The sequence below is a fragment of the Pseudochaenichthys georgianus genome, chromosome 2 (assembly GCF_902827115.2).
Source record: "Pseudochaenichthys georgianus chromosome 2, fPseGeo1.2, whole genome shotgun sequence".
NCBI classification, from domain to species: domain Eukaryota; kingdom Metazoa; phylum Chordata; class Actinopteri; order Perciformes; family Channichthyidae; genus Pseudochaenichthys; species Pseudochaenichthys georgianus.
The window spans coordinates 11,212,496-11,233,792 of NC_047504.1; the positions used below are offsets into that span (position 1 = coordinate 11,212,496).

Consider the following 21,297-nt stretch of genomic DNA (forward strand, 5'->3'; position numbering starts at 1 on the left):
TGTGTGTCTACAGAAAAAGGACAGGTTCTTTTCACATTTGAGTGGCGTCTGGGTTTATGAACCCTCGAAGCTCTGACATGAGCTTCTTCTGTCTTACTCGTCCAAATCTCGCCTGCGTATCCGGGCTCTTCAAACTGAACCTTGGCCAAATAGCAAATACCGCCATAAGTGTTTGTTTTCAATCCCTGGAGGGACAATGCAAAGCTCCGTGGCGTCAGGAAAGCACAGATTCTGTCAAATCAAATCGATAAAAGGTTTATGGAAACAGCTGTGAGGAGAAAGAATGACCCAAAATAAAACTCAAAATGGTAGGGGGTAATTTGAGGGTCAATGCACGGGCCAACAACACATACCTCTCCACAGCAGTCATGTTGAAAATACAGATCTAGAAATGTCTCCTCACATCTTCCCACCAAACGTTAGGCTTTCAATTCGCTCATTTGACTCCAGCCAGTGCGTGTGTCTGTGTTTCATTAAAAGGATATTAAGTCTTAAAGGAGGCGTTTGTTTGGATCGCTCAAACTTAATTTTGACACTCATCAAAATTAAGAGTTTCTGCCTCTTGACAAACGACGGAAGCTTACGCAGCGACGTTAATAAGGACTTTTGGAGAGGCGTGACGAAATATATTCAGATGACATGAGACCATGGAGAGAAAGGAGGAAAACACACAGATTGTTATGATGTATATTGCTGGCAGCGGGTCAAAAAGCTAAAGTAAGAAAAGACGGATTTTCAATCAATCAATCAATGTTTATTTATATAGCCCAATATCACAAATGTTACATTTGTCTCAGTGGTCTTCACAGTGTGTACAGAATATCAGTATGACAATACGACACCCTCTGTCCTCAGACCCTCACATCGTACAAGGAAAAACTTCCAGAGAAACCCACAGTTTAAAGGGAACATGGAGAAACCTCAGGGAGAGCAGCAGAGGAGGGATCCCTCTCCAGGACGGACAGACGTGCAATAGATGCCGTGTGTAAATTGAAGAGATAATACATTTGCAACATAGGTAGTCCAGATGTTTGGAAATGCATGTGTGTATAATAGGAAGATGAGTCCACGAGGATATCCATCAGGACCGATGATCCAGGACCACAGCCACGACTCAAGATCCAGGGCTCAGGACCGCAGGATCATCCATGACTCCGGATCCCGGCGTATATAGACACCAAAAAGAAAGACATGTGGGGAAGCTGGGTTAATGGGAACATGAGAGGACACAGGTACAGACAGAGAGAAGGAAGAAGTAAGATGTCCCCCGACAAACTAAGCCTATAACAGCAAAACTAGATTTGAAATGCATTGATGGACATTACAGTCATTTGCAACATATAGAAGATACCATCGTTTGGGACTGAATGTAAATTAAAGGGGCCTTCTTCTGCTAGGTCCATATTTGTATTTCACGATTAAGAAACATCCTCTGGCCATTTACAGTACATGCACCAAAAGCTGTATACTACACTAGAGGAAGGGGGAAACCTCAAAAAGCACAACAGGGCCTCTTTAAAGTGTATATATTTAAAGATAATTGCGACTGTACGGTACATCATCTGCACTTTGTGTAACCAGCGCCCTTCATTTTAATGGGATCAACTAATGAGAAACCATCCCCAGGACAAAGGTGCCACGATATGTTCACGATGGTCTCCCATTTGCAACCATTATGTATCCAGTGGGAATGAATTTGAGGATAATATATATGAAGGAAACGTGGAGAATATGAAGTGAGTGTACTTTGCCTGTAACACTAATCCGCTGTGTCTTTGTGATCCGTGCACTTCCTCCAAACATCTGCCGTGTTGACTTGTCCACCGATCGTAGCAAAGTACTCCTGGTTTTAGACGCTTGTATGCCTCGGGGGCCCTGACCTATAAGTTAATGCCGTCTCCGCCAAAAACATGTCTGAGGCGGATGATTAAACAGTCCCGTCATTTTGAGGGATTTCACACATCAGCCAAGCAACCGACTGTGATGCTGCACCATCTGGCTGGAAGTCGGCGCCTCCAAAAGAGCATGATGTGTTATAAGCAGCGATGGATACTGAGCATTCACGCCGTGTGCTTCGTGGAGCGAGAAATGAAGAAGCTGACGCGTTTTTTTTCCTAGAGCCTCCAACGTCTTTGTCTCAGTCTCTGCTTGTTTCTCTCTCGGTTTCAGGATGACCATCAACGCAGAATGCCAGCTGCAGCTCCATAATTTCCCGATGGACGAACACTCCTGTCCTCTCGTCTTCTCCAGCTGTGAGTATTGGCTAAAGCACAACACAAGCACACACTAATGCACACATATGCATGCATGTAACACCTGCTAAAGCAAATCTATAAAACCAGGCGTAGGGCAACGACTTGGATGCAAAGGAAGCTTCTACTTTGTGCTAGTGTTACGAGCTGTGAGGAGGTGGAACGGATTCAAAGGGGTTTATTCGTCAAATGCACAAAAGCTACAGCGTCGGTTTGGCCATAACATCTTAAACCTCATGCTCCTCATTTCATTTCAAAAGTTTATTTATACAGATAAATCCCATTGATCTCTTTTTCAAGGGAGACCTGCTCAAGTAGTTCCACATGAAACATAAATAGAACAACAAAAGGACATCATACAGCATCATTTACATAACTATCCACATGAACAGGTACCAATAGCTTCCGGTTGAGTAGCATCCAACCGAGCTTTAAAAACATTTAGTGGCACCAGATTGTTCAGTTTCCATTTAATTTTCAGACTGTTCCAAGACAGAGGAGCTGCGCATCTAAAAGCTGTCTTCCCTAAGACAGTCCTAGCACTTGGCACATTTAATAAAACCACAGCATGCGATCTCAGGCAGGAGCCACTTACAATTCTCCGAGAGATCAGGGAGCAGATATAAGATGGAAGTTTCCCTAGCATGGCTTTGTATATAAAAATGTACCAGTGACTGAGCCTCCGTGCAGTTAGTGAAAGCAAACCAGCCCTTGCATACAGGGTACAGTGATGGGTTAATGCTTTACTGTTTGTCACACATCTCAGAGCGCTGTGATACGCAGCATCTAACTTGACCAGGCAATTGGCAGGTGCATTCATATAGACCAGATCCCCAGAGTCCAGCACAGGTCAAAGGTCACAGAGCCTCTTCCTGGCCTCAAGCGAGAAACAGGACTTGTTCCTGTAGAAGAACCCTAGCTGCACCCTCAGCTTTTTAAGCAGGTTATTGACATGAAGTTTAAAAGAGAGGCATCATCAAGCCAGATACCAAGGTATTTGTAACAGGCAACAACTTCAAGTTTTGTTCCTTGCGTAGTTACAATATCTAAAACAGGCTCTGGTGTCTTTTTAGCTTTAGAAAAGAGCATTATCTTGGTTTTATCCACATTTAGAAGAAGCTTTAGTTCAGAGAGCTGAGTCTGAATAATGTTAAAAACAGCCTGTAATTTAACACCAGCCTCCTGAATGGAGGGACCTGCACAGAACATCACAGTATCATCCGCATAGAAATGTAAAGTAGCTTCATCCACATTTTCACCTACGCTGTTGATGTAGATAGAGAATAAAAGTGGCCCTAAAACAGAACCTTGAGGAACACCATTAGTGATGTTTAACCACTCAGAAGACAGCCCATCAAACTGAACACATTGGGACCTTTCAGAGAGGTAGTTCACAAACCACCCACTGCATGGCTGGATATGCCGATACTGAGTAGCCTCTGCTTTAAGATGCGATGATCGACGGTGTCAAACGCTTTGGACAGGTCAACAAACAGAGCTGCACAACTCTGCTTATTATCTAAGATACTCGCCACATCATTCACCCTTTCATCGTGGCAGTGATGGTGCTGCGCTGCTTTCTGAAGCCTGACTGATGTTTAGACAGGATGTCATTGTTACATAAAAACACCTTTACCTGTTCACTCACTAGGCGTTCGAGCACCTTGGCCAGAACTGACAACTTAGAGATGGGCCTATAGTTATTTAATAAGGTGGCCTCCCCTCCTTTCAGTAAAGGCAGGACATACGCTGACTTCCACCATTTTGGAATTGTGTTTGAGCTGAGAGAGAGGTTAAAAAGAGTATGTAGAGAAAATCAAATGCTTACCCATTGTCATGTCCACAATTCCTCTACGAAGCAAGGAGTCGGACCAGGCAACAAGGTTATGATAAAACGGATTTATTTCAGTTGTGATGAGGAATACAAACGCTCAGCTGAGGCCTCTGGAGATCCCTTTTCACTCCAAGCAGTTAACCGTCCAACATTCCCTTCCAGAGCTCCGGGAACTGGCAACACACATTTCATTTAGTTATTACAGAATAAAGGTGTCGTATTGTCACGGAGGTGAACTCTGGGCCCACAGATCTCGGCCTCCGTTACGGGTTGCTTCATTGTGGTTGATTGTGTTCACCTGGTGCCCTGTGTTGTCTCCTCACCTGTGTCTTGTTGATTGATTAGTGTGTGTGTGTGTATTTAGGCTCTGTTTTCCCTGTCAGTGTTGGCAGGTAGTGTGTGTGAGATCCTGGTGACTGTGCTCACGTGAACAGCGAGATTGAGGCTGTGTCATGTGCCCGTGAGTAATAAATGCCCACACCGGGTTGTATTTTGGACGTTCTGCCTCCTTGCTTGGTCGGGCCGCTCGACGGTCAGCTTCACACATATTATGATTGGTTGAGACTAGTTGGAAAGAAACCGTGGTTTAGACTTTGGTTCTCTCTCGTTGGCGCACAGACTTAGACAAAAGTCTCTTGGCAACACGATCTTCCAATCAGCATTCGGGCGGGCGAAGCTTTCCCAAATACAAACGAAACACACAAATCATCTCCGTCAAAGGCGTGAGCTCACTGTTTCTGACTAACTCATTGTCTTCCTACAGTGTGCACCTGACCTTGCTACAATAACATTGCAAGCTAAAACTTTCTCTAGGACTTTTCCCTTCGTTTCCTATCCAACCTATCACAACTTGGGATTGGTGATGTTGTCTATTGTTGTCTCAATGAGCACAATAAGCCTTTCATGTAATAATAAGAATCAGTCGTGTAATGGTATATACAAATAGACTCCACACCATCTCCAACAAGCAGGTATTTTATTGTGAAAGGGTCATGGTCATCTTAATCAGGGATTAACTGCAGCTCGTGTACGACCCATTGTAAAGCAGAGGAGAGGGAGGAACGATTGTCTAGACGGGCGGAGGAAATAATAAGCGTGAATAATCATCTCCATCTCAGCTTCAGGCACAAAGGCTACAGAATATCTCAGCGTGATAAAACAGGACAGAATGAAACACTTCCCACGGCGGTCCAGGGTCAATGGCCGTTTCTCAATCGAGGATGCTGGCTTGGTAGTCGCGTACTTCCAAGTCACTTCCTTCAGAAGCTCGGTTGGATGCTACTCAATCGGAAGCTATTGGTACCTGTTTATGTGGATAATTATGTAAATGATGCTGGATGATGTCCTTTTGTTGTTCTATTTAAGATAAGATAAGATAAGATGAACCTTTATTAATCCCCGAGGGGAAATTCAGTTGTACAAAGCAGCAACAGGGTAAGCGTGAAAAAAAACAGTACAGCAAAGATTCACACAGATCAATAAAATCTAAAATAAATAATAAATAACATAAAATCAAGGAAATAATGATAATAATAATAAAAGACTATGAAAATAGGAGATAAATAAAAATAAGAGTAAAATAACTGTCAGCATATTTACATATTTGCTCATCATCTAAGTTATAAAGTGCGGAATAAGATAAGTGACAAGTTAACATGGGTTGTGGAGACAGTGTATATTTACGACCAGTGATTTAATTTGATTTCTTTTTCATATTTAACCCCTTATTGTGCAGCCTGATGGCTCCAGGCACAAAGGACTGTCCGAGGCGCTTGGTGCGTTGTGGTGGAGGGATGAGTCTTATGTTTTTATGTTTCATGTGGAACTTCTTGAGCAGGTCTCCCTTGAAAAAGAGATCAATGATCTCAATGGGATTTATCTGTATAAATAAAGGTTTGAAATGAAATGAAGCAAGTATACTTCCAAGCCACGGCTACGGAAAACGAAGAAGAATGGAACAGGCTAACAAGTGTGCCACTCTCTCTAAAGGTTTCAACATAAACTGTACCAAAAATAAATACCTCACGATGTCTATCTAATTATGAACTTGCTTTACTTTCAGGGAACACATTTTTCGTGATAACAAATACATTTAACAAAGTAACACATTTACCAACACGTGTTCTACGCCACTACATACTTACATTTAAATGTGTGCTGTGTCGGTTCCTCTCCGCAAGGGTTTTTGAAATTGGTCTGTGCGCAAAGCATTGTGGGGATTTTAAGGACGCGAGGTCTACCCATGTGCAGCCTCGAAATTTCCCCGAAACCAAGGACGCGGCCTCGGTGGAATTCCAAGTATGCTGGAGATTGGAACTGTCCTTCGGCGGCACTCGATGACGTAGCATCCTTGAAATATTGGCTTGGAAGCCAAAATCCTCGCGATTGAGAAACGGCCAATGTCTGGTCAGAAGTGACGCTTACGTTCCTGAATGAGGTCAAAGTTGAAGATAAGGGAGAACTAGATGTAGATTTTGAGTATCCATGTGGTTTCAATCGCATTTAGACAATCGAGAAACATATACAGATCAAGAAATGGAACTTGGACACACTTATAAGGAATAAAGTTGGCACACAAAGGGTGGACATGAGGATGCAACATAATTGAATACAGACGGTAATCAATAAAGGAACTATTGTAGTGAAAAACGAGATAAAAAAGGATATTTCACAAGAGAAACAATCGACAAGTCGTTGAAGGACTTATGGATCAGCAGGAGAGGACTCTTTAAAGTAGAGACACTACATACTGATAAACTGTCTCTTTTTTGGCTCCTATTTATTTTGTGATTGATTAGTTGGCAGAGGTGTACATGAACACAAGGGAAGAGAAAGTACTTCTTAGTAAAAAAAAAAAGACAATTTTCTCTCTTAACACATCTTCACTTACTTTATTAAATCCATCTGAAATTGGCAGCGTATGCGAGGAGACACACGCTGTGAAATGAAAAGGATATAAAAGTATTACTTAAACCCTAATGTGTTGGAAGCCTTGTCCATTTTGTAAGTGTTTGAGAGCCAGAGTCTGCAGCATGAGCACAGCCAGTGAAATGAAAGCTTTCACCGTCCCATTAAGCAGAGCCTTATTAACTCACCCATCACCTGAAAAGCACCATTCAGCGAGTGCTCGTTCTGCAGGATATGATTCCATCGGGGTAATAATCAATACCTAATGTCCCTACAGATGGCAGTATTTTTCCCAGGCCATTCTTATTAAAGCCTCCTCTCGTCGTAATCAGTCGACTTCTATCTGAGCATACATGCAATTCGCTCACCGTGTGACGAGAGCGTGTCGCTGTGCTGCAGGTAGTGAAAGAGATATTGACCGCAAATGGGCTTCTATTATGTCTCGGCAGTAATAACCTTTGTTCCCGTGCAGATGGACTTTTCTTTTTGCTTCAACGGATGAGCAGCATAGCTTTGATCATTTCAATAACCCTGAATTCAAGCCATGAAGTTCTACATGTTGCTTAAAGAGGCCCTAGTCTGCGTTTTAGGGTTGTCCCTTTTCTGTAATTTGGTATATAGGTTACTAACTTCTATTGGGTAGCGCTCCAACACAGGAGAGGACTCTTTAAAGTAGAGACACTACACACTGATATACACCTGAACATCAGCAGGAGAGGACTCTTTAAAGTAGAGACACTACATACTGATATACACCTGAACATCAGCAGGAGAGGACTCTTTAAAGTAGAGACACTACACACTGATATACACCTGAACATCAGCAGGAGAGGACTCTTTAAAGTAGAGACACTACATACTGATATACACCTGAACATCAGCAGGAGAGGACTCTTTAAAGTAGAGACACTACATACTGATATACACCTGAACATCAGCAGGAGAGGACTCTTTAAAGTAGAGACACTACATACTGATATACACCTGAACATCAGCAGGAGAGGACTCTTTAAAGTAGAGACACTACATACTGATACACACCTGAACATCAGCAGGAGAGGACTCTTTAAAGTAGAGACACTACATACTGATACACACCTGAACATCAGCAGGAGAGGACTCTTTAAAGTAGAGACACTACACACTGATATACACCTGAACATCAGCAGGAGAGGACTCTTTAAAGTAGAGACACTACATACTGATATACACCTGAAAATGGGAACCGTTTAAACATATTTTAAACATATTTTGATAAAAAAGCTCTGACTACTTCCACGGTGAACTTTTAGACTTGTTTTTTTTAGCAAAAGCAATGAAAATAGTCGTTGAGGGTTTCAGAACATCTGCTCCGTCTGTTTTCAAACGTCCAGATTGTTTAGCGTTGTATACATGAACACGTCTCATTTCTGAAGACAGCAACACAGACTTCTGCACATATGAGTCAACCCTTTTGGAAAATGTGAAGCCGCACTCCAGATTTTTTATGCGATTCTTGATATTCATGCGTTTAGAAGTTCTCAGGAAACATTTATCCGTGAATCGATTACAGCATAGCGATGTTTAACATGTCAAAGGAAAGCACATTAGCTAGTGTTTGAACAGGTCAGTGTGTTTTGCATTAATGTGTTGCCAGCTGACAAATGGCACGTCTCATGGCAGATGGAGAGGAAGGCAAGAGGGAGACGAGATGTCTTTTACGTCTGAAATGAAAGCTACAAAGACGAATATAATCACTTTTCTTCACTCACATATTCAACATATTATCCTTTCTTAGCAGCTGTAGCTTCCTCTGCTCACTAACCAGGCAAGATGTTATTGTATTTAAAGCTGTAACAATTAATGGGCGACTTATTTGCTAAGCAGTCATGAGAACTGTCAGAAAATATCGTTTTTTAGCATCCGAAAATCTTTGATTTCCTGCTTTTTCAGTTTTATATTCAAATCTGTATATTATATGTGGGGTTTGGACTTAAAAAGCAGGACCTTTTCACTATTTTCTTACATTTTATAGGCATCTCAAAAAATGTAAAATAATCATTACTTGCAGCCCTAAATATATTATGATATTTTGCCTAATGCCTAAAAATGTTGTCTCTTAATCATGAATCAAATTAGACGGGCCATTTTCGTTCCTACCCTCACCTATGGTCATGAAGGATGGGTCATGACCGAAAGAACGAGATCGCGGATACAAGCGGTCGAGATGGTTTTCTCCGCAGGGTGGCTGGTGTCTCCCTTAGGGATAAGGTGAGAAGTTCGGTCATCAGGGAGGGACTCGGAGTTGAGCCGCTCCTCCTTCGCGTCGAAAGGAGCCAGTTGAGGTGGTTCGGGCACCTAGTTAGGATGCCACCTGGGCGCCTCCCTAGGAGGTGTTCCAGGCACGTCCAGCTGGGAAGAGACCAAGGGGTAGACCTAGGACCAGGTGGAGGGATTATATCTCTTCGCTGGCCTGGGAGCGCCTTGGGATCCCCCAGTCAGAGCTGGTTGATGTCGCCAGGGAAAAGGAAGTTTGGGGCTCTCTGCTGGAACTGCTACCCCGAGACCCGACCACGGATAAGCGGGAGAAGATGGAAATTAGACGTCTTCCCGTTATGACTGCAACCAAATGTATTTATCGAGAAGTAACATAAGAAACATGACGAAGTCCTTGGTAACTTCCTCGTAACTCTAAGTATTTTTCCCTGACACCTTGCAACATGTTTTGATGTCATGTCTTTAAAGCTTAGTGTAAGACATAAGGGAAAAGTTCCCTGACTGAAAAGCTTTAACTATGATTAGTAGGACCCATGCAGCTTTCCTCCCCACAGGCATAGCTGCAATCACTTCCTAAAGATCCCCCTCTGAGCAGCAATAATAGCACGATATTTACATGTTCCCCGCACATTATATACCAGTAATGATATATCTGTCACAAAGTGCCGGCCCTGATTGAGGCTTGGAGGGTAATTAACTTTGTGCAAGAAAATGGTAGAGACATTTCCAGCCCATTTCTCTCAAATCAATCTGCTGACGGCTACGGTGATATATCAGAAGGTGTATGTATATACGAAATGTGTTTTGACATGAATTCAGCCATGCTATTTGTTCTTTGTGTTTAAAGATGTTGCTGTAATCTGTCAGCATGCTAGCATTTGCTTTGCCTGAACACAAGATACAGCTGAGGCTAATGGGTTGACCAAATAACTGGACAAGTGCACTTTTTTACTAAGACTTTCCAGATAGATTTGATGTCTTTTAACATTACATTTGACATTACATTGCATTTAGCTGACGCTTTTATCCAAAGCGACTTACAATAAGTACATTCGACCAGGAAGACACAAACTTGAAGAAAACAGAATCATAAAGTACATCAGGTTTCATAGAGCCACACATTTCAAGTGCTACTCAACTGGCTTTCGATAAGCCAGTCCTTTATTAGTATATAAGTGCTTTGTTAATAGTTCTATCGCTCGAGGTGGAGTCGAAAGAGATGAGTTTTCAGTCTGCGCCGGAAGGTGTGTAAGCTATCTGCTGTCCTGATGTCAATGGGGAGCTCATTCCACCATCTTGGAGCAGTTACCGGAAGCCAGTGGAGGGAGCGGAGGAGCGGCGTGGTGTGGGAGAATTTAGGAAGGTTGAAGACCAGACGAGCCGCTGCATTCTGGATGAGCTGCAGAGGTCGGATGGCACATGCAGGTAGACCAGCCAGGAGGGAGTTGCAGTAGTCTAGGCGTGAGGTGACGAGAGCCTGGACCAGAAGCTGCGTGGCTTTCTGGGTCAGCTGGGGACGCATCCTCCTGATGCTGTAGAGCGTGTATCTGCAGCAGCGGGTTGTAGCAGCGATGTTTGCAGTGAAGGACAGGTTGTTATCTAGGATCACACCCAGATTCCTTGCAGTCTGAGTCGGGGAAACAACAGAGGTGCCGATGTTGATTGTCAGGTCAAGAGGGGGACAATCTTTTCCCGGAAGGAAAAGCAGTTCAGTTTTGTCAAGGTTGAGCTTGAGATGATGAGCGGACATCCACTGAGAGATGTCAGCTAGACAAGCAGAGATGCGTGCGACGACCTGGGTCTCTGAGCGGGGGAAGGACAGGATTAGTTGGGTGTCGTCAGCGTAGCAGTGGTATGAAAAACCATGAGGGCTAATGACAGATCCGAGCGAGTTTGTGTACAGGGAGAAGAGGAGGGGACCAAGAACAGAGCCCTGAGGGACCCCTGTAGTTAATTGACAAGGGTCGGACTCCGACCCTCTCCAAGTAACCCTGTAGGTGCGGTCTTTGAGGTATGAGGTGAGGAGGGAAAGTGCAGAGCCTGAAACTCCAAGTTCTTGGAGAGTGCGAAGGAGGATCTGATGATTCACCGTGTCGAATGCAGCAGACAGGTCCAACAGGATGATGACAGAGGAGAGGGAGGCTGCTTTAGCAGTGTGCAGTTCCTCAGTGACAGCAAGGAGGGCAGTTTCTGTGGAGTGACCTTTTAACACAACTGAAGCATCACAGTCTGCACAAAAGCCTTCTTGAAAGTCTGTAGAAGTCAGACTAAGGTTTCTTAATCCATCCAGTAGTTGTAGAGATCTTTCTTATTTGGATCAAAGTTGAAGAAGTGACTTATCAAAAGACATTGCAAGGCTTAACATCTTAAAATGAAAGCATCACATGCTGGACTTTTTGCTTATTGTATATAGGGCTAAAATCATTTCAGTAGACATCTCGATGCTGTTGAGACAGACGAGTCATACTGTATATTTAAAGATATAATCAGCACTTCTCAGAGATGGAGCACTCGAGTCCTGGACTCTAGTGCTGGACTCGGACTCGAGTCGGACTTGAGTGCCGATTTTCGTGACTCGACTCGCACACTGATTGACGCGACTCCGACTCCTTGGGTGACTCGGACTTGGACTCGACTACGACTCTCCCTTGGTGACTCGGACTTGGACTCGGCCTCGAACACAGGTAATGATGACTCGGACTCTGACTCAGACACTCCTTGGGTGACTCGGACTTGACTACGACTCTCCCTTGGTGACTCGGACTTGGACTCGAACACAGGTAATGATGACTCGGACTCAGACTCGGACTCAACTACGACTCTCCCTTGGTGACTCAGACTTGCACTCGGACTCGAAGAGTGGTGACTCGAGAGTGACTTGGACTCGTGAATTGGTGACTTGACTACAACACTGGCACTTCTCAATCACTCCTGTCAGCACTGCTGCCACAGCGCGTAACCCCTTATTATGAATCGTCTCACAATGTGTCTTAAAAGTGGAAACATCAGGGGATTTTTCTCAGTTTTCTTCACAACTTTTAATTCTGAAAACCTCATCTAAAAATGGCTTTGTGTTGGGTGTGTACATGCTTACAGTTTAAACCTATATTCCCAGAGCAGCTGACGTTGGAAACAAAATGCAACTGACCTCCTGTAGGTACATATGTTTGTTTGAAGAACAACTCAGCAGTCGGTGGGAAAAAAGTGCTTACGCCTGCTGCTCCCTTCACTTTGTGATTTACTAAGCAGACAAAGCCTGAACATCCATATGCGTGCACACTGAGTAGATATGCATATCTTCTGTATTTCAGAGTTGAATCTGAATACTTTAGGAAACACATGTAACAGTATTACACTGTTAAAAGTGTTAGTCTTCAAAGGGACATTTTGAATACCTAAATAACCATAGCTTTGATTTTGATTTGATATACTTTATTAATCCCCGTGAGGAAATTGTTTCTCTGCATTTGACCCATCCTAGTGTTTGAACGGCGCCCGGGGAGCAGTGTAGGGAACGGTGCCTTGCTCAGGGACACCTCGGTAGCACTTGGTCTTGCCGGGACTTGAACTGGTGACCTTCCAGTTGCCAAGCCAAGTCCCTATCGACTTCGCCACCACCGCCCCATAGCTTGTTGAAAATGGGTGAAAAATGTTTTTTAATAGACAAATATTTCCAAAGACTGTGTTGTCTCTCCAGTTTATAATACATAATAATTATAATTAAAAGAAGAAATTGACAAAAATCAAGATATTTGATTAATTAATGAAAAAATACTAATAATAAAATGCTCAACAAATACATGAGGAAACAGAACAGAAATAAACTCCAAAAAATGCGGATATTTGATTTGTTACGTGATTTTCCCCCAGACAAGCAACAAGGAGAAGTCGTATTTGAACCTGACTTCATTTCCCTCATAAGTGTTTTCCCAGGCAGAGAAGCTCACTCATATCTGGAGTGTGAAGCAGTAATATGGAAATATCATCCTGCAGGAGAGACGGGAGATATTAGAGCAACAACTTGGAGGAAGAACATGTTGCTTCGGGGGGTTTTTACAGACGTGAAAACATTTGGTAGCCATTAGGAAACACTGGTAACATCATAACAGTAAAGATAATTGCACCAACCCACCGAGAGAAGTATGACTGCAATCATGTTTGCCATCAATTATTAAAGAAATAAAGCGCTCTCCTGCATGATGGTGATTGCTCTTCGATGGCTATCCCCTAAATGAGACTATTTGCATAATTAGTGTGGTTTGCAGCACAGGGCACGACGAGGCTCGCTCATTATCGCCGTCACTCATGTGTGCATGTGAAATTGCTTCAACTTGTCAAATGAGCTAATGTTTTATTTGTTTTTATCTGTTGTTTGTTTACATCGATTTGTTAGCGCTCGTGTTTATACCCAGCAATCATCTGCACGTGATGATTTCTTGCTTTAATGCTAAACATATCAGAAGTGTGGGGGGGGAAACTTCTGAAGCAACTGGAGTCAGGACTCAGAGGAGAGCTGGAGCTTTGATGTCAAACACTGACGGGTTTATTCGGAGCTTCGGCCGGAGAATTCACGAGACATGTCAGCGGGTCAGAGGTTCTGACGTCACGGGAGAGTTGCCACGTCAATTCTGAAGAACTCTACCCCCGTGTGTTTAGATCAGAGAGAATAATCAACATGCTGCATAGCAAGATAGAATCATAACACCTCTATCAGCTCGCGCCAACTAAACGAGGAGGCGTGTGGCGCAGTGGGTTGTGTGTTGGTTTTCGGATCAGGGGATCACAGGTTCAAACCCCACTGCAGTCAGCATGTCGTGTCACTGGGCAAGACACTTCACCCCACAGTGGGGATTGCCCACAGTATTGTACTCAACATGTCACTTGTTAGACGCTTTTATCCGACTTACATACGTGTAAGTCGCTTTGGATAAAAGCGTCTTAACAAGTGACATGTAATGTACAAAACACTGAGAGGTAACCAAGGTTACAGGTGCTGAACTGATGAACTGGGTCAAAGTGATGGGCCTTGGAACATATTTCCCCAACAAGAGGCTCCAGCTTTAAAGAGGACATATTCAGCTTGTTGGAGTTTCCTGTTGTATAGGTTTTAGTGCATGTAAAGGGTCTGCAAAGGCTACAATCACTGTGTTGCTTCACATTGTACGTGACAGGCTAAGGGGCGGGACATCTCTAAGCGGTTGACTAATCACATCAGCCGTCCAGCTAACCAATCAGAGCAGACTGGGCTCTGGTTTCAGACAGAGGGTGAAAAGAGGTGCCGCAGCACAGACAGTATGAGAACAATAAAGGCAGTGGCACTACAAGCTAATATGAAGCTGAATATGTTCTCTTTAAAGCATTTCCATAGGTCATTGTCGCCATTATCAGCTCCTCCTTGGAAAAGCTCTGAAGTGGCCTAACTCAGAGATATACAAGAGATGTGCACTCTATAATCTAACACCACAAAATGACCTTTAAGACCATGTCTTTTTCCTACATACTTTTCTCCATAAAGAATGGCATCTTGCAATAAATCCTCCCCAGGTTTTACCATATTGTGATTTAGAGGCATCCTTTAGGCCAGTTGGGTGGAAACAGGTGAAGTACGTCACTGAAATTAACAATTCTTGATGAGTGGATTCACTACTGCAGATTTAAGTTAAGGGTAAGTGCTCACTTGGTCTGCAGGCCACTGAAAACGCGCTGTATAAATTAGTTTAAATCAGGTATATATCATGCATACAATGAAATCTGCATCGCTGCATTAAACTTTACTTTATTCCTGGCCTCAAACTTTTATGTCTTTTAACTTTCTTTCGCCTAATCTGGTTTCGTTTTTTACAGACGGCTACCCACGAGACGAGATCATTTACAAGTGGAGTCGCAACTCGGTGGAAACTTCGGACCAGAAATACTGGAGGCTCTACCAGTTTGATTTCATGGGGCTCAGAAACTCCACGGATGTTCTCACGACAACAGCGGGTAAGAATCGAATGTGCTGGGAAGCTTTTTATTCACTGTATCTGAGGTCAAAGGTCAACCTGGCTTTCTGTTCCGCAGCTTTGGAATAAAACTTGACTACCTCTGTATCTTCGCGCAGGTTAACACGAGGCCATAAGTGTAATGGTAAAGCTTCAAGCTCATAAGTATTCCCCTCGGGTGTGAGGGCGAATAGGTTTCTCCACTGACATTAATCACCCAGATTAAAGATTAAAAAGGAAGTGGAATTATTCACCCATTTTGTTCCTCTCGTCCCATGCTCTCGGCGCCGCTATTAGGCCTTCCCGTGATTTAATTGACGTGTGTTTGGGAGGCACGGAGACATATTGCCGGGGCCCGTAATTATACCCACAACGGGCCCGGGGTGGACGCGCTCTTAATCCATTTTTAATGCTTTCACGTGACGTGTTCTAACGGCTTAATAAGCGGAACATTATGAATGAGGGAGGTGGAGAAAGGGCTGAGTTGTTAACCCCACTTAACCTTGTGTACGAGCTGCGGATATTCCCCCTTAGTGTGTGCCATGCAGGCGTTTGTCTTTGCTGCATCACGTGACCTATTTCTGCTTTCCAAGAACCTCCATTCATGAATGTTCTGGGAGCAGGCGCACTTGGTGTGATTAGGGGAGCGATAACAAGGAGTGGCATCAAGTTATTTAATGAGCTCGGTGGAAATTAGTCGAACAGCTTCATTTTGTGAAATGTTAAAGGGTGGGGGCGATTGTCCCGGCACTCAAACACGACATCGAATCGTTTTTTACACTCAAAGGTATTTATGATGAGCATCTTGAGACACATTGATGGCCGTGTCGATGACATGTTTTCTCACAACAAATCCCAGCTAATTTTCTACCGAGATGCTCGACAGCAACCTCCACATGTGCCTCATGCTGTTTGAGAAAATTATTTTCTGGTTTGTTTCCTGGTATCATTCCCAGTCTCTCCGCGCAGGAGCCCCGTCTCCACACGCCTGCCGGTTAGATCCCCAGCTCAAAATACCTATCATTAATTCACATCATGACAAAGCGCTGCTTGCTCTCGTGTTCCCCTCACTCTCCCGCCTTATCCCTCGTAAGCACACGAGGACGGGCTGTTTTAATGAGGACAGAGCGGACCATCGGGGACCCAGAGCCACAAATCCTCCGTTGCTATCAATTCCGTCGTCTTCAAAATGCCCCGATGAGACACTTCATTGCTTTGTTCTGCTACCCCCCCATGGAGAATTCCCCGAAAGCCTCCATTGTGTCCGTTCTCTCTGCGGTTGCATTGCAGATGGCGTTCTTCCCTTTTCCGCCTTCATACGACTGGAAGCAGAATGTCGAATCGTCAAATTGCTGACAATCCAATGGCGTGCATATCGTTGTTTGATGTTCCTTCTCGTGTATGAGATCCTACAGGCGTCATTTGACCGTGCTCGCTAACCTGCAGCTCTGGAAAAGACATGTTTTGAGGTAACTTTCAAAAAGACAGGATGTCCAATCGTAGCTTTTCCAAGCTCAACGTGTCTGTCTCGCTTTGCGTTTCTTCACATGTTGAAGTGTTGTCGTTCTAAAGATGTGGGATTGTAACTAATGTAATGCTTTTATCTGCGAGTGCAACCATTAGCATGTTAGGCCAACAGCTTTGTATCGATCGTACCTACTGTGTGGAGGCTGGGGGACATCCAAAACTATAATAGTAGTAATGCTACTAAAGAGAGCTATAACATTTGTAAACCGACTGGATTATCTCAAACTAACCAACTGCACAGTAGAGTAATAAAGTAAAAGGAAAGATTGTCGATTGTTAGCTGCGAAACAAGAGGGAAAAACGTCGTTATAAGAATAATATATTGCAAAGGTCAGACACGTTTAATCACCTCATGGAAATAACCTTAATTAGCAGCAGATAACATCATTAAAAACCTTTAATTAGACGGATAGGTACAGATGATAAAAACGGGTCATTTCAGATTATAAAATCACCAGCTGTTCGCAAAATAATATGAAAAGGACAATCAGGGAGGCACGAATGTAATGTTTTTTAAGGGTTTAGTAAGTAAATCTGTGGAGACATGAGTTGCTAAAAATATATACCACTGTGCAAATCATATTTATTTTTGCCAGATGGAAGCCTTTCTCACACGCGCAGAAAGTCTGGAGGTAATTTCAGCTTCTACAGTTTCTTGCCATCATAAATGGTGCCACTTTCTTTAAGGAAAACATGCCTCTCATAGCTTTCACATGGTGGCGATGTTCCGGAAAGCACTGGAAACACGCTGCTTTCCTGAATGTCAGTGTCGTAAAACAACATTTCAGTTTCTTGAGCTCGAGTATTCCCAAAAATGTCCCTCCCAGCTTCCACACAGAACGACGAGGGGAGCCTGCTCTGCGTGACGAGGTCATAAGTATTCTGCAGCAGCGTGTACTCACTGGGGTTGTTACTGTCCCAACCGAAGGTAAACAGAGGGCTTGTTTGCCACGATGCACGGATACAGATTGTCCATCTGGGAGGGCGCATTAGTGTGGCGTCCATTAATGCAAGCTAAACAATGTTACCCTGCCACATTAGCAACATGTCACTTATCTCTGAGCATTACACTGTCAAATTAGACTTTCTGTGAACTGTGTCAACCTTGGGCTGCTGGAGGAGGAGGAGGAGGAGGAGGAGGAGGAGGAGGAGGAGGAGGAGGAGGAGGAGGAGGAGGAGGAGGAGGAGGAGGAGGAGGAGGAGGAGGAGGAGGAGGAGGAGGAGGAGGAGGAGGACGACGAGGACTCCCGCTATGCAATGAGTTGTTGTTTTATTCACCCGGTGATTGGTATCTGAAATTGCTTTTTTAAATATAACCAGCCTTACCAGCAAGCTTGCTTCGGATAGCTTTAAAAGAACCCTTTCTTCGACATGAAGGGGTACATAAAATAAAACTAGACGGCTTTATTACAGTGAAATGACACATAGTGCTTACTGTTGTGATGGAGATATCCTTCATTAGTCTTTTTGAAATACAGGCGACTAATTCCTTTTATCACGAGCTCTGATTACATGCATCCTTCATAGTGCCCTTTTGGTCTTTTTCATAGCTTTTAAACCAGGGGGTTTTCACAGCATTTACTTTGGAACAAAAGTTGATTAAATGCACCTTAAATATTATCCACATTCCCCACTTTCTAGGGATGTATCGAATATCGCGATAAATAAATCTCGATTTAAAAAAAATATATATATATATATTATTTATTTTTTTAAATAATTTTTTTTTTTTAAACCTTTATTCAACCAGATGGTCCCATTGAGATAATCGATCTCTTTTTCAAGGGAGACCTGTCCAACAAACAAAAGGACATCGTATTTACAGGGCTACATGCACATACCTAGAGACATCGACAAGTACCAACAGTATATTTATATCTCTGTCAATACGCCTCACCTTCTTGGCAACAACTGTATTGTTGTTGAAGTGGTGGAGAGACAATGCTCAGTTTGACCCACTGCTGTCACCCATGGCCAAAGCATGTCTCTCTGTCCCAGCAACATCAGTACCAAGCGAGAGAGCTGTTTCCACAGCAGGGGATTTTGCAAACGCCCAAACATCCCAGCTTCTACCTGGAAATGTGGACGTGCTCATATTCCTAAAAGATAACCTTGATGATGCTGAGTGAGTGAGTTAGAGTTGAGTTACTTGAACAACTGAAGTGAAACTTGAGTTATTCTATTGCAGGGTCTGATTATTATATTTAAAATACTACTATCTACTAAAATGCTGTACAAATCAGATGTATTATTTAATAAAGAAAATAAATTCACATTTTTTTCCCTTTATTTTTCAATATCGCGATAAATATCGTACCGTGAGTTTACATCCCTACCACTTTCACATCTTTTTATTTCCCCGTTTGCTTTAACGTAATTCTTCAAAATAAGACTTTTAAATGTAAGACGGGTGGTTTTAACGTATGGAAACATTCCCTGAATAAAGATGGCATAACGGGGGAAAAGTGAGAGATAATCATACCTCTCTCTGCACCTGCTGATTAAAATCATGTTGTCACTTCTGTGCAGCGTGAGGTTGGATCCAGAGGACAAAAGGTCTTCCTCTACAGATGTGCCGACATCCTTTTCACGGGGAAAGTGCTTCTGAGTGGCAGCAGGCATTCTTCAGTAATGTTTAAAGTCTGATGCAAAGAACATTGTCAAGGTCACAGAAGCCGAGCGGTCTAGCTCAAAGTCTGTCGGTAACCAGCGTCGTGCTGGAGCCGGACCGATAAACCCCGTCACCTCGTGAGTCCTCCTCTCTCTCGCTGTGGCGTCGCTCAAGATCCAGAGAGAAGTCGTCCTCTGTTTTCTGAGCTTCACTCAAGTCTCCTTTTCTTCTCTTCGTGCCATCTGTACATCTGAAGAATCACCTATCTTTCTGTTCAAGCTTTCCTGTGTCCTTCTGTCCTTGACTGTTCCCCCTCCTGATGATCTAACTTGAAGCAGTTATCGCCATTGTTCCAAATGATAAGAAACAGACATTTTGATTAACAAAAACGACATCTTTGACAACTTTGCGTGACGTTTATCTGCTTTTCCCTAAATTAAAGTTTCTGAAGATCTTAAGTCACTTCTGACGATCTCATTAGACGAATATCTCTCTCAGTTTAACTCCATTGACACAAAATGCTCATTTCTTGTTCCCCAGAGGTCATTCCTCGGCCCCTGGTTGTGTTGTAAGCACTTTGTGTTAAATCTGTATCTTCTAACTTCACACACAGATCTGTCTTCTTACAGAAACAGTATCCTGCTGACGTGTGCACCCGCTCTCCGTTTTGATGACGAAGTTAAGAGCACAGCATGATGCCGCCTCCAGCTAAATATCAGGCCTTTTAATTACTCATACGCTTCATCGATCCTCAGAGGCACTCAATAACATTCAAAGAGGTCAAGTTACTCAAATGTACTCGGAGCAGAGGTCGGATTCACATGTTTAATTAAATACTATTGATGTGCATCAACTAAAATCAATAACATATATTAATGATGTATTCGTCTATATTCATTAACATTTCATTACACTTTGGAAAACAAATGGCTACCTTAACCATAAGTCACAATGTATGGTATGTGGGGCTCTATTTAGTTCATACATCTGCTTATTATATCACTTAGGTTGGTAGGTTATTAGATTAGATTAGACATACCACATTGGTGAATAGTTTTCTTAGGGTTAAATCAATTTAGCGAAAATTAAGGCTATTAAACGGCATTTTCCAAGGTGTTACATTTTGTAGCTTGTCTTCAATAAGTACCGTACTTGTCGGACTATAAAGCGCACCTGCATATGAGCCGCCGCAGCTAAATTGTCCGTCTGTCTTGCTCTCGTTCTGTCTCTCGGTTCCACTTTCACTTTGGCGCGCGACCTGTCTCACTCTTTTCCGGCCTCCAGCTTTTCCTGCTGGAGCCCGCCCCTTAAAGGTGGCGGGCGCGGACCGGTCCTAGAGCCCGTAGCGTTAAAGGTGGTTAATTTCACCTGTAAAATCCATAGATTTAGGAGGTTCCCTAGTGGCCGTTAGCTGTACAAAGAAAATGGGGGGAAAAGTCGCGGTTTATAGTCCGAAAAGTACGGTATATAAATGGTCCAAAGAGGTTGTATTCTGCAGTCTGCCTGAATGTAGTCATGGCGTAGGTGTGTAGTGAGATTCTGTGGAGTTTATTGATGGCATCCCGTTGGGTTTGACGTCATCTGAACAGGACGTCGTACGCTCACTGCTTGATAGCGCGCCAAGGTCCGTTTACGCCGGTTGTTAAACAACATCGTTATGGGGAAATGCAAGTCTGCGTCCAAATGGTTGGAAGATAAGGAGGAAGGACAATCAATACTGTATATAGTCAATGTGAGGTGAAGTGTGTCGCCAAGGTAACCGGTTAGAACTCCAAGTGGCGAAGAGGTCTGAAAATGTATGGAAAGGGTCTTAAAGAAGGTCTGACATTTGACTTCAGGATTCCTGCTGATTATACACTTGTGCAAGTTGCAGTTTTAATACATGAAATTGTCTAATTTAAATGCAATGAGTCTATGCATATCGCTCTA

General features: G+C 43.3%; 1 protein-coding gene across 1 annotated transcript in view; it reads left to right on the forward strand.

Annotated features, from left to right (window-relative positions):
• LOC117460360 (gamma-aminobutyric acid receptor subunit gamma-3-like) overlaps nucleotides 1-21,297 on the forward strand; it is a 109,451-nt gene that overhangs the window by 68,322 nt on the left and 19,832 nt on the right. The window contains exons 6-7 of the mRNA XM_034101736.2: nucleotides 2,170-2,252; nucleotides 15,094-15,231. Coding sequence (XP_033957627.1) covers nucleotides 2,170-2,252; nucleotides 15,094-15,231 — 221 coding nt within the window. The remainder of the gene's footprint in view (nucleotides 1-2,169; nucleotides 2,253-15,093; nucleotides 15,232-21,297) is intronic.